The 12,523-nt window shown below is 46.6% G+C and overlaps 1 protein-coding gene across 2 annotated transcripts in view; it reads left to right on the top strand.

Moving 5' to 3' along the window:
* LOC128343238 (platelet endothelial cell adhesion molecule-like) overlaps positions 1–12,523 on the top strand; it is a 76,065-nt gene that overhangs the window by 22,381 nt on the left and 41,161 nt on the right. For both annotated transcript variants that reach the window (XM_053291967.1, XM_053291969.1), the window contains exons 6-8: positions 1,947–2,198; positions 5,951–6,238; positions 12,219–12,500. In XM_053291967.1, the coding sequence (XP_053147942.1) occupies positions 1,947–2,198; positions 5,951–6,238; positions 12,219–12,500 (822 nt within the window). The remainder of the gene's footprint in view (positions 1–1,946; positions 2,199–5,950; positions 6,239–12,218; positions 12,501–12,523) is intronic.

Genomic DNA, 12,523 nt, shown 5'->3' on the forward strand with positions numbered 1-12,523 from the left:
GCATGGTAACTCTAGTCCTTGGTCCTTGAGGGAGAGGCTGTGTCTCACTCACAGTGGCTGGCTGCAGGGAACAGTCCCTTCCTGCCTTCCCCTCCCGGAAGGCAAACTTGCCCATTTTGGGTTGGTACAGCAGCCAACATTGTAGATGATGCTGTCCAGGATGCCCTGGGGTTACTGTAGCTGTTGCTCATTTTGGTGATTGATTCCCTCTACTTCTCTGGGCAGCCTGAGCAGTTCTGAAGTGCTCTGGGGACTCCCAAATGCAGCTGAGTGTGTTGAGAGTTGCTGTGGTCACCTACTCTGAGATCGGGGCCAATGGGAGCATGGCCGGTGACATGATGAAAGCTTTCCATGGTGAGGGCAGGGTGCAGAGGCTGCTCAGATGCTATCATCTGTCTCTGGGAGTCTTTGTCTATGTCTGTGTACCTACGATTTGGTGAAGCCAAATCACTTTTTGGCACATTTGGGCTGAGGCCACGTATTCTGCCTCAGTTGACAAGCATGCCACAGTTGCTTTGCTTTCTACCAGCCCAGCTAATAGTCCCACCAAACTGAAAAAAAAAGACCTATGGTGGACTTAAGGTTTGTCCTGTAATTGGCCCAGTCTACATAGCAAATCAGTCTTGGATTTGGGCTTGCTGGCAGCCTCAATTTCATATGAATTGTTCCCTTCAGATATCACATCACTCTCATAACTGCATTCCAATCACGCTGGGATGGGGCAGTGACTTTCCTGCATAGGATTCTGACTGCTGCCGCAATATCTAACCTTGTTACTGTGGCTATGAGCAGCAATTGCCTTTCAGTATTGGTTGTCTGGCAACACATTTTCTGCATTGTCGCTCTGTATGTAGTCCAGTTTCATGGATTTATTTATTTTTTACTTCCTTTGTCTCCCCCATTCCAAGGTGGGTTAGCATTTCACTGTTTTTATTTTTCTGGTTGAGCAGGAAACTTCCATGGTCTTCCTTCTTAATTTAGATCCCACAAAGTTGTGTGTGACATTTCCAAAGTCCTTAATCTCAAAGTTCTTGTTGAGCCTATAGACAATTTTGTCCTTGTCTTCCATCTTGTTCATAACATACAACCACATCGTCATCCACGTAAATCAAGGCATAGATCAATCTATTGTCCTTTTCTTGGGTGTATGGACAAGGGTCTGCCTTGCTCCTTGCCAATCCTCCCTGCGCGAGGACTTGGATGACTTTCTCATTCCAGGCCCTGGAATCCTGATGCAAGGATGCCATCTTGATGGACTAACCACACTTTTCATTGGTCCATCAAAATGGTATCCTTGCTCCAGGATGGCAGTAAATTAATTTTTAAAAATACTCAGGAGAAAAGCCCCCAAAGTACAGATCTAGCTCTCTCCATGATTTCTAGGCAGTGGCATCCTGTATTTTACTGGGCCAATGCAGATTTGCTTGGCGTTTCCCAGCTTCCTGCACCAACTCTATGATCCCTGCTGGCATGGCTCTGCTTGGGTCTTCCTAGCTTTCCTCCATGGAAAAATAAAGTAGGGGGGAAATTTCTAGAATATTTTCAATTTTGGAAAATTTCCCACGGAAAAATGTCCACTTTTCTGATTAAAATGTAAAATATTCACAAAAAGGCACTGTTATGGGAGCATTAATGCTGTCATGCACCTGCTTAATCACATGCCGCACACCACTTACGATTGCAATGTGGCACCCTATGTGGGGGAAGAATTGCATTTCCCTGTTAACAAGTATTATGCCTTGAGTGGTGGGGAAATCCAATACTTCCTCAACAGAAATGTTATATTGGTGAGACAGACTGGATCCCCTGCCATAACTGAATAGTAATTGTATGTTTATTGTCTTATAAAGTGATCATATGGAAAGGTAATAGAGTCTCATATGTCTTATAGTATATCTTATATTATAAACATAAATGTATCTATGTTTCCTCTGTCTGTTTTGCAGAGCTGTTTCCCAAGCCAATACTGAATTATGGTAACAAAACAAACATGGATGAAAACAGCCGTTTAATCATTGAATGTCAGGTTGCTAGCCCACTACCAATAAATATCTCAATCATGAAAGACAACACAGTAGTGGCAAACTCCAGTGTCCATTTCACCAAAGCCCATCTATCTGACAGTGGAACCTATGTTTGTAGAGCTGAGACAAAAGGGATTTCCAAGGAGAGTGACCCTGTACGGCTAAGTGTTCATGGTAAGTTGATTTGAAGATACAAAGGTCTCTTGTGTGATAAATAAGAAATAATTATTTGCAGAATAAGGCTGTTTTGGTGTCACATGACTCTTGGTCCCTCGGTGGCTTCATGATGCGAGTGACCCAGCTGGAAGTCAACACAGCTGGGCCTAGGGCTGGCTTATGTGTTGAGGTGCAGTGAGGCACCACCTCAGATGGTGGAGTGTCAGAAGTGGCTAATTAGCCACCTTTGCTGGCTCACTGTCTCCAGCCACCTCACCACTGCCTACTGGCCTACCTGTCCATCTCTTATTTGGTGGCAACATCTTGGTACCCAGAAATGTCTGTCGGGTACCAATGTGTCTTGTGAATATAGGCCCATGGAAATATTGTGTTTTGGGGAGCAGCCCTCAGCCACGGCTGCTTAGAAGCTCCTCAGCCTGTCATGCTGTGGAGTGGAGCCTGTCCCGCACCCCCATTACTGCTGCCCTGGGCACAGAGGCCAGCCGAGTAGAAAGAGAAATTTGGCAGCCCAATGGGGTTGGAAGAGGGGCCGGAGACACAGCTTTAGAACTGTGTGCTGCCTTAGAACAACTGATAGGTGGGTGGCAGGCACAGGCATAGTAGGAGCCACTAGCCCTAATCAGCTGTTTTGCAGGAGCAAGCAGGAAAGGGGAGATTCAGAACTTGCTCGTCTGAGCAAGATGGTGAGGAGGATGGGAGAGGGGGAAAGCAAAGGAGCTAGGGATGGCTTGGGGGCAGCAGCAGAGCTGGTGAGTGAGCTGGGGCCTGCCAAAGAGGTGGACAGGGAAACAGGTGAAGTAAAATGTAAAAAAGATTTGTGGTTTCTGCAAAATAAAATAAAATAAAGGAGACGTGTATGTTCATTTATTAGACACAGGCCCCTACTGTTGGGAATTCTCTCTGGTAAGAGATACCCTTCTATTAGAGCAGAATGCACACAGGCAAAACACAGCAGAGTCTGTGGTCTGCCCAGGCATGTGTGTTTGCTGAGAGCAAAATAAACTTGGAGCCAGTTCATAGTTTCAAATCAATATGAGGAGTCTTTATTGGAGAACTCCATTCTAGATAGGAAAGTGGAGAGATAGAATCTGTAATCTAGCTAGCTAGCTGGATGCAGAGAGATGCTGTCTGCAACTCTGCACACATGGTGCAGAGAGAGAGAGAGAGAGAGAGAGAGAGAGAGGCGAGCGTGTGTGTGATAGGGAGAAGAAGGGGGAAGAGAGAAAGGGAGGCAGGAAGCAAGGAAGTCCCTGAGAGTAGCAATCTGCATATCAAAGGGATAGTGACAGAGCAGTAGAGAGGAGGAATGACCAATATCTTGACCCCTCTAGCCCTCTGACTCACTAGTCTGTCCCACTCTATCATTGAGGCATGAGGCAGCGCAGAGTCCTTCAGTTCCAACACCTACAACCTCACTATGCCACTGCACTGCCACACTCCTCCTCCTCCAGTGCCTTTTGAAAAAGCAGGGTGGGGAGGGCAGCAGAAATGTAGTAGCTACTGCTGCTACCACCACTAGATAATAGGGGAAGATGGTGGGGATAGAATAGGGGAATGAGAATTGGTATACTTAATGGGGATAGGGAAGATCAGATAGGTGGGGAAGGGAATCGGCACACTCTGAGCAGCATGGGGATTGGGAGGAGGATGGGGGTAGGAAGACTGCCTGCAGGGATGGGGTGGAACGGGGAAAAGCAAATTGGTGAACAATCCACTCTGTGCACCACAGGGCTGGGGGCAGTGGCTCATAGGAACATAGGAAGCTTCCTTCTACCGAGTCAAACCGTTGGTCCATCTAGCTTAGTATTGCCTACACAGACTGGCAGTGGCTTCTCCCAGGTTGCAGGCAGGAGTCTCTCTCAGCCCTATCTGGGAGAAGCCAGGGAGGGAACTTGGGACCTAGATGCTCTTCCCAGAGCAGCCCCATCTCCTAAGGGGAATATCTTACAGTGCTCACAGGAAGTCTCCCATTCAAATGCAAGCCAGGGCAGATGCTGCGTAGCAAAGGGGACAATTCATGCTTGCTACCACGAGACCACCTCATCAGTGGAGCTTGGGCTGGAACTGGTCAGGGAAAACAGGGCCCTACCCATTCTGATGCTGGAGGACCCTGACATGTCTCCTCGGGTACTATAAATGTTTCTCCAGGACTGAGTGGGAGGAGGGATGGGAGAAGGAGGAGAGGTGCTTGTCAGCCCCAGTCTGCAGGAGCGGGAAAGTCATGACCCTAAACACTTAGGTAAAGGGACCCCAATTCAGGCAGGAGTGGCTGGGTCAGATAAAAAGGAAACCATCAGAGAGGAGGCAAGTCCCTGGGGCTGCCCAGCAGAACAAGAGCAGCTGCAGAGCTGGGACAGTGCCCTCTGAGGTCACAACACAGTTCTAGCACTCACAGAGTCAGGTCTTGCTTGCTTTTGGGAGGTGGTATTTGCACCTAATGGCGCAGTGGGAAAATGACTTGCCGAGTGAGCAAGAGGTTGCTGGTTTGAATCCCCGCTGGTATGTTTCCGAGACTATGCGAAACTCCTATGTTGGGCAGCAGCGATATAGGAAGGTGCTGTAAGGCATCATCTCATACTGTGCAGGAGATGGCAATGGTAAACCCCTCCTGTATTCTACCAAAGACAACCACAGGGCTCTGTGGGCACCAGGAGTTGACACCGACTTGAGGGCACACTTTACCTTTACAAAATATATGCATTTCACTGATAGAGTGAACAAGTGCACACATAGGAAGCTGCCTTCTGCCGAGTCAGACAATTGGTCCATCTAGCTCAGTATTGTCTTCACAGACTGGCAGCGGCTTCTCCAAGGTTGCAGGCAGGAATCTCTCTCAGCCCTATGTTGGAGATGCTGCCAGGGAGGGAACTTGGGACCTAGATGCTCTTCCTAGAGCAGCCCCATCCCCTGAGGAGAATATCTTACAATGTTCACGTCTCCCATTCAAATACAAGCTGGGCAGACTTTCTCAGCAAAGGGGACAATTCATGCTTGCTACCACAAGACCAGCTCTCCTCCCACAGGAAGACAGGGTCCCTGTATCCTTTAACAACCACACAGAAGAGGACATTTCTCTGTTCTGTCTGCATGACAAGGTGCTCCGACCAGCACTGCATCTCTTTTACTGGAAGTATGGGAGTCTCGCTCTCCTTTGTGGCTGGGCACCACTTGAATTGGGGGTGCGCCCTTGAACCTGCTGCAGTATGTGTTTCTGTGGGGAGCCAGCCAAGCAAGAAGCAGCAGCACACACCCCCAGACTCCTGTGCTCCTCCCAGCAGCTCTTGAATGATGCTGTCCCCACTAGTTGCTTAGCCTGCCTGCACAGTAGAGCTGCCGGCCTAAATACAGCAGCTCCCAGTTCCTGGTACTGGTGAAAATGACTGTGATTGACTATTGACACAAATAATGAATCCGCTTTGAAAGCAGTCTTCAAATAAAAGGGGCCGTATCATGTACTGGCTGGGGAGTTTTGTTCCCTTGACATCTGCAGGCTGGTTAAAGGGGCATGCTTCTGAGCAGGGGATGGACGTAAGGCCCCCCTTTACCATGGCGTAGTAGCTACAGCCAGGCGGCATTGCATCTAGGATTAGGGTGGGGTGGACATATCTTCAAGTGCAAAGAACATCCCTTCCTGACAGGTTGGTGCTCCCACACCTCTCATTTTAGAAATTATGGAATACTAAGTGAAACAACTCTGATCTGGATTATTCATACAGACACTTGCACAGCAGTTTCTTCTTCTGTTTCAGCTCCAGTTTCCAGGCCCATTCTTTGGGCTGCCTATAAGTCAACCAAGGTAGCAGTGTTGGGGCAAGTGTTCACTTTACACTGCTATTCCAGGCTTGGAACTCTTCCTATACAGTACACTCTCTATAGAGGAGAAACATTTGTTAAGGACGTTGTAGTAAGTCAAAACAGATCGGCACGGTTTTACGAGGAAGCGAAGGATGAGCGTGTTCAAGGAGAATACAAGTGTGGCGCTCGGAATGGCCATTCTCGTCAGGAACGAAGCCATGGACTAAACATCACAGTGATAGGTAAGTATTAAAAAGTGGCAGGGGGCAGAGAGAATCATTTTTAAACGATCAATGCCTATTTATTTATTGATCAATCATATTTTTATACCGCCTGATATGTACACCTCTTGACAGTGCACAAAATTTAAAATTCAACACAGATTAAAATACATGAGACACAATAAAAACAATAGTATGAAACAGTTATTTAAACATTTTTAAATTATTAAAATTAATTTTAATTAAAAGCTTGTGAGAACAGGAGAGTCTTGAGGGTCTTCTTGAAAACAGACAGAGAGGATTTAGCGTGGATAGGCACTTGGCAGCCTGGGATATGGCTCTGGCTTTAGCCTGCCGCTTGGTTCCTGATCCAAAAGGCCCACCCACTCACACTCTCTATCATGGGCCTCAGCCATTTTCTCCCTAGTGGAGCCAGAGGGGATGAAACTGTCACTCAGTGGCAGAGCATCTGCTTGGCATGCAGAGCAGGTCCTAGATTCCATCCCTGGCAGCATCTCCAGGTAGGGCTGGAAGACGGGCATTCCTGCGTGAAACCTTGGAGAGCTGCTGCCAGTCAGTGTAGACAATACTCAGTGGGCTGTACCAATGGTCTGGCTCGATTTTTATACCATAAAAATATGGTATAAAATCTGTTTTAAAAAACACCACCACAAGACAGCTTCCTGTATTTCTAAGGGCTTTTTATCCCTTACTCTTGTAACCTGGACAGCAAGAGAGATTTCTGCAGAGCACCCCATCCCCTTATTCTGCAGCTCAGCTGCTCACTCACATGTCCAAGCTTGGATCAAGGGACACTTCTTTATTCCACTTCTATTACATCCTTCCTCCGAGATGCTTGGGACATGATCCATGCTTTTATCCACACAATAACCCTGTGAGGTAGGTCAGGCTGAGAGGGTATGGCTGGTCCGTGTTGGCTGGTGAGCAGCTGACATGACCAGTGAAGGCTTCTGCCAATGCCTCTGTTGCCTGGAAACTGGGTGGAGCTCTCTTAGCAGAAAAGTGCCTTCTCCTGGCTCCCAATTCTAGGCTCCTGCCCCCCTTTCCCTGCACAGCAGCCCACATTGTTGCAAAGGGTCCCTTGACCCTCTGCTATGGAATTTTTAGAGGCTTGATGGACTGCCCTGGGAGGAAGCAACAGCTGTGTTTAACTCTGCCTTCTGCTAGCGTCGCTCTAGATGCTAGCCTAAAAGTTCTAACTTCCATTCTGATTTTAAGGCTGAGCAACAAGTTATTTTAACACATGCTTTGGCCCTGAGAGTCTTGGGTTTTCTCTCTCTTAATAGAAGTTGTGTGGGAGGGGGCTTTAACCTAGGGTTGCCAGTCCAGATCGTGAAAAAGATTGATATCCATCACCAAAAAAATGGAAATAGACATTTTTCACCAAAAAAGGCTCCACTTTGCATAAAATTTGCATACGTTTACTGGTATTATATATGCATATTTTGATTTTTAAAATGGATAATTTGAGAATAAATGCAGTTCACTACTGTGAAGCTGATGACCAGGTGAGCTGTATGTCTACTCCTTGTGCTTAGGTGCAGAGTTCTCAAGGCCCCAGCTTCTGAACCATATATTAATCTCCTGGGAGTTATTCACACACATGCCTCAGGGTATCTGAAGAGTGAATCTGCTTTTTCTAATTCGGGGGATTAAATTGACAGTTCACATAGGGTTGGCTCCTCTCCACAATCCCTGGCAGATCTTTTTCCTGTGTTTTACCATCGGCTTGCTCTGGATTTTTCCTCCAGCCAATCACAAATCACATCACAGAGAGGAGGTGGCGAGAGAGCTTTTTTGTTGAGTTTGAGCTGCAGAGGAACAGAAGACCAGTATGACAAGTTGCCAAAAGCTGGATCAAACAGCAGAATGCTTAACCCTTGCCTTTTGAGAGACTGCCTTCATCAGCTTATGCCCTCCCCCCCACACACACACATACCCCAGACAATTTAAGAGGCAGGGAAATTTAAAGCAGAAATCAGAGTTTTCTCTGTCATGAAGAACATTGCAGGCTAATGGAATCGACTAAGACAAAAAGGCTCAGGTTACATCCATTCCGCATATCTAAAGCCTATGTAAACTCCCCTTCATTGAGTTTTGAAAAGCCGAATTACTGGCATGGCCACTGCACACATCAAGGAAGAAGTGGTAGGGGTAACACACACAAAAAAGCCACAGAAACTAGAGGATTTTTAAAAGCCGGACATACTTTGGCCTAGTAACCACCTTAAGTGGCATAGCGGGGAAATGCTTGACTAACAAGCAGAAGGTTGCCAGTTCAAATCCCCGCTGGTACTATATCAGGCAGCAGTGATATAGGAAGATGCTAAAAGGCATCATCTCATACTGCACGGGAGGATGCAATGGTAAACCCTTCCTATATTCTACCAAAGAAAACTACATGGCTCTATGGGAGCCAGGAGTCGAAATTGACTTGACGGCACACTTTACTTTGGGCTAAGGCAGAATGCGCAGCATCGACTTGGGGGGAAACAGAGTCTTGTCCATACTGATCCCTGATAGCCCACAGCTACTTTGGGGTAAATGCAGCTAATATGTGGACTGACACACTCCATTCCGGAGGAGATTTGAAGTAAAAGCCCTGTGTGTAAAGCCTCCTGATTAGATTTAACATACACACACAGTCCTATGTCCTCCTCCCCCAGGGATCACCCAGCCTGCTCTCCCCAACCAGGCCAGCAACTTCACCTCTTGGCTCGAGGCAGGGCAGCCAGCTAGCTTCCGAGCCAGCCCCTTTGAATGCTGGTGCAGTGGTGCATGCATGGTCTCCCACTCACTTGCTGTTCTCTCTATGACTGCAAATATTTATGGACTGGTTTTCAACAGAAGATTTCACAGTGGTTTTCAAATAAAAATAAATAAGATGCACCCCTGCCCCCAAAAGGTTCACAATGTAAAATAGGTAACGCCTGCATCAGCCACTGAATGGATGCTGTGCTGGGGATGGATAGCGCCATTTGCTCACCTCATGATAAATAGAAGAGATTCACCACTTTAATAGGTGCCTTTTTGCTCAGTTAGCAGAGATAGCTGCTAATTGAGTAAAGATAGATAGCTGACCACTCACTGCCACCACCACTGCCTCCACATGAAGGAAGCCAGCTGCACCTGCCGGGCCCACCTCTCTGTGCTCCTGCATCACGTGGCTCTGCAACCTGCCACTGAAGCAGGACCTCCACTCTGGCTTCCCCACTGGATGGATGGTCAGAAGTAGACAGAGAGGAAGAGAAGCTGCTCCTGAGAGCAAGGTGTTCCGAGAGAACAACATGTTCCAGCTGTCAAAACTTCAGATACCACAAAACATGCAAAAAAAGTTGTTTGGTCACCAAAGTAGTATCTCTTCCTCCTAATACAATACAATACAATACAGCCATTTGGTCCCCAAATAGTTGCATGTCCTCCTTTTAAAGGTCCCTAGTTGGCAACCCTACTTTAATCCTATGTCCCAGCTGTAGACTCAATCTAGATTCCTTCACCACCCCATGAGTGCTATATGCTCTGGGAAGGAAGCTTGTTTTGGCAACGACTGGAATTTCCTTTTCAGGGTAATAGTGCTCTTTTTCTGTCTGCGGGTGTGTGTGAGATCTGGATTGGGATCACAGCAGGGACAAAAGGTTAAAGGCCCTGATCAGGATTGCCCTCCCTGCATGGCTCCTATTTAGAAAGATAAACAAACAGGGAATGGAAAGCCAAAGCATGTATTGTCTTATTTAATCTGGCCCTAGGACTGTAGTCCTCCTGTGTAACTTTACTTGGAAGTAAATCCCATTGAATTCAGCAGAGCTTACTTCCAAGTAAATGTGCATAAGATGGCTGCACATCACCCTTTGGTTCCATAAAAATGAGCCAGAAGACTGAAATATTAAATTAAAACTAGCTGGGCTGAGTGCAGAGCATCTGCCCTACCAGCCCGCTTCTTCTCCCCCTTTCCACCACCACCACTGACTGCCTCCCTGCTGGCTGGCCAGCCTGCTTCATCTTCTCCCGCCCCCGCATCCTTCTTGCCCCCCCATGCTTTCTTGCTGGCTGCCATAATCCCCCCCAGCCCATCCCCATTGCTATCTGGGTACATTTAAGAGAATTAAATATATAGATGCTAACTATATTACAGGCAAACCTCACCATTTGCAGACCTGATGTCTGCAGTTTCGCATATCTGTGGTTGGGTAATTGACACCTGACCTCAGTATATACGGAAAAACAAGGTTCAATTTCCATGTATCCATGGTGTTGGGGTGGCCAGAAATGAGCTTGGAGGTCATTTTTGGCCTCTATTTTGTGAAAAACAGCCATTTTGTGGCTCACGTAAAAACAACAACACACCATTTATTCTGCAATTGTTTTTGTGGGGAAATGGGGGATGTGGGACTGAGGGTGGGCATTCCTGGACAGCTGGAGACCCACAGAGCACAGTAGGGCATTTTATTTTGCTTGTGTTTGCCAATTTTTGCCCATGTTTCCAGCCTCTGGGAACCTAAACCGCCCCCCCCCATTCCCATTGCCTCATTACCCTGTCATCTGTGGTTCCACTATCCACGGTTGTAGCAGAAAACGGAACCCCTGCAGAGAATGGCGTCCACTTGTACAGTGGCAAACTGGTATAAAATAGCAGGAGGCTTTACACACATGGCTTTTGGTTCTAATCCTTTGGGATGGAGAGTGTGAATCCACATATCAGCTGCCTTTACTTCAAAGTCCCTTCGGGCTATCAGGGACCAGTGCAGACAGGACTCTGTTTCCCCCTAAATCGAGGCTGCACATTCTGACTTAGCCCAATCTATGTCTAGCTTAAAATAATCTTCTATTTCCAGCAGCTTTTTAAAAAAGCCTGTTATGCCACCGTGCTTTCCCTTGATGTATGGAGTGGCATTTCCCAAAACCCGGCATTTTTCAAAACTCAATGAAGGGGAGTTTGACAGCTGTTTGGTATTGTCTGCTCTGAGTATTTGCAATTGCAAGTGTTTGGCAGGTGGGTGGGGGGGAGTGTTAGCAGATTTGTGAAATTCTGTGGAGGGAGTCCAGGGGAGGGGGAGGGGAAAATTCCTGCATTAAATACAAGCACAAACTGAAAAATGTGGGTCTTAACATAGGCTTTAGATATGCAGAATGGAGACTACAGCCTGCTGTAACCTGAACCTAACCCCTCCCCCTTTTTGAGCTGATTAACCTGCATTTTTCTTCATTACAGAAAATGCAATGATTTCTACTTTAAACTTCCCTACCTCTGGGCTGTGGGGGGGCGGGGACATGAGGTGATGAAGGCATTCACTCACAAAGTCAAGTTCATTCTAAAAATCAGCAAAGATTTGGATCAGATTCAGCAGGCTCGGGTTAAGTGTTCTGCTGTTTGGTCCCTTGGCAACCTGTCATGCTGTTCTTCTGCAAGGATGTCAAACTAACAAAACAAAACAAAGGGTCTCTTGCCTCCTCCTCTGCGAGGATTGGTTGGAGGGAAAACCTGGAACCAGCTGGTGTGAATGCACAGGAAAAAGATTTGCCAGGGATTGCGGAGAGGAGCCAACACTATGTGAACTGTCCATTTAATGCCCTGAATTAAACATCTTGCGAATCCGCTGCAAAGCAGATTCGCTCTTCAGATAACCCGAGGCATGAAGGCATGTGTGAATAACCTCCTGAAGACAATGTACTTTGCTATGGCTTTTGCCCATGATTTCTTGAAACAACTGAAATAAAGTATGCCCCCTCAAATGGTAACAGAGCACATTCGTGCCTTGAACAGTGAATTTTTAAGATTTAGGCTGTTTCATTATTTGATAATGTAAAGTGTCTGCAGTAGCTTAATGCTCATAAATAAACATATAATGTTTTTGTTTGTTTTTAAACTCCGCGCACTGACATGGATTGCATGCCTGCTCATGCTGGCTTCCTCTGCTTGATGTAGGAAATACACTGGTTCAGAATCTGCTGTTGATCCTTTTCTTTGTACTTTGATCCACAGCTAAGATTGCTGGCATAAATATGCATATCGGGCCACCGGGGGATGTAGAAGATGGTGAACACCTCAAGTTTTTCTGCACTGTCAGTTCAGGATCTCTTCCTATTGACTTCAAATTTTTTAGAGAAAATGAAAAGAAACCCTTGTATGAGGTAACAGAAAATAAAACCGGAGCTGCTATTTTGCCAAAAGAAAGAATTACAAGCCAAGATGCAGGGAAGTACTTTTGTACAGCCAACAATGATGCAAAATTACCTCTACAGAGCAACACAGTAACTGTCAATGGTAAGTTATGCTCATGGATTCAG

This window comes from Hemicordylus capensis, chromosome 2, assembly GCF_027244095.1.
Source record: "Hemicordylus capensis ecotype Gifberg chromosome 2, rHemCap1.1.pri, whole genome shotgun sequence".
In the NCBI taxonomy this organism is placed as follows: domain Eukaryota; kingdom Metazoa; phylum Chordata; class Lepidosauria; order Squamata; family Cordylidae; genus Hemicordylus; species Hemicordylus capensis.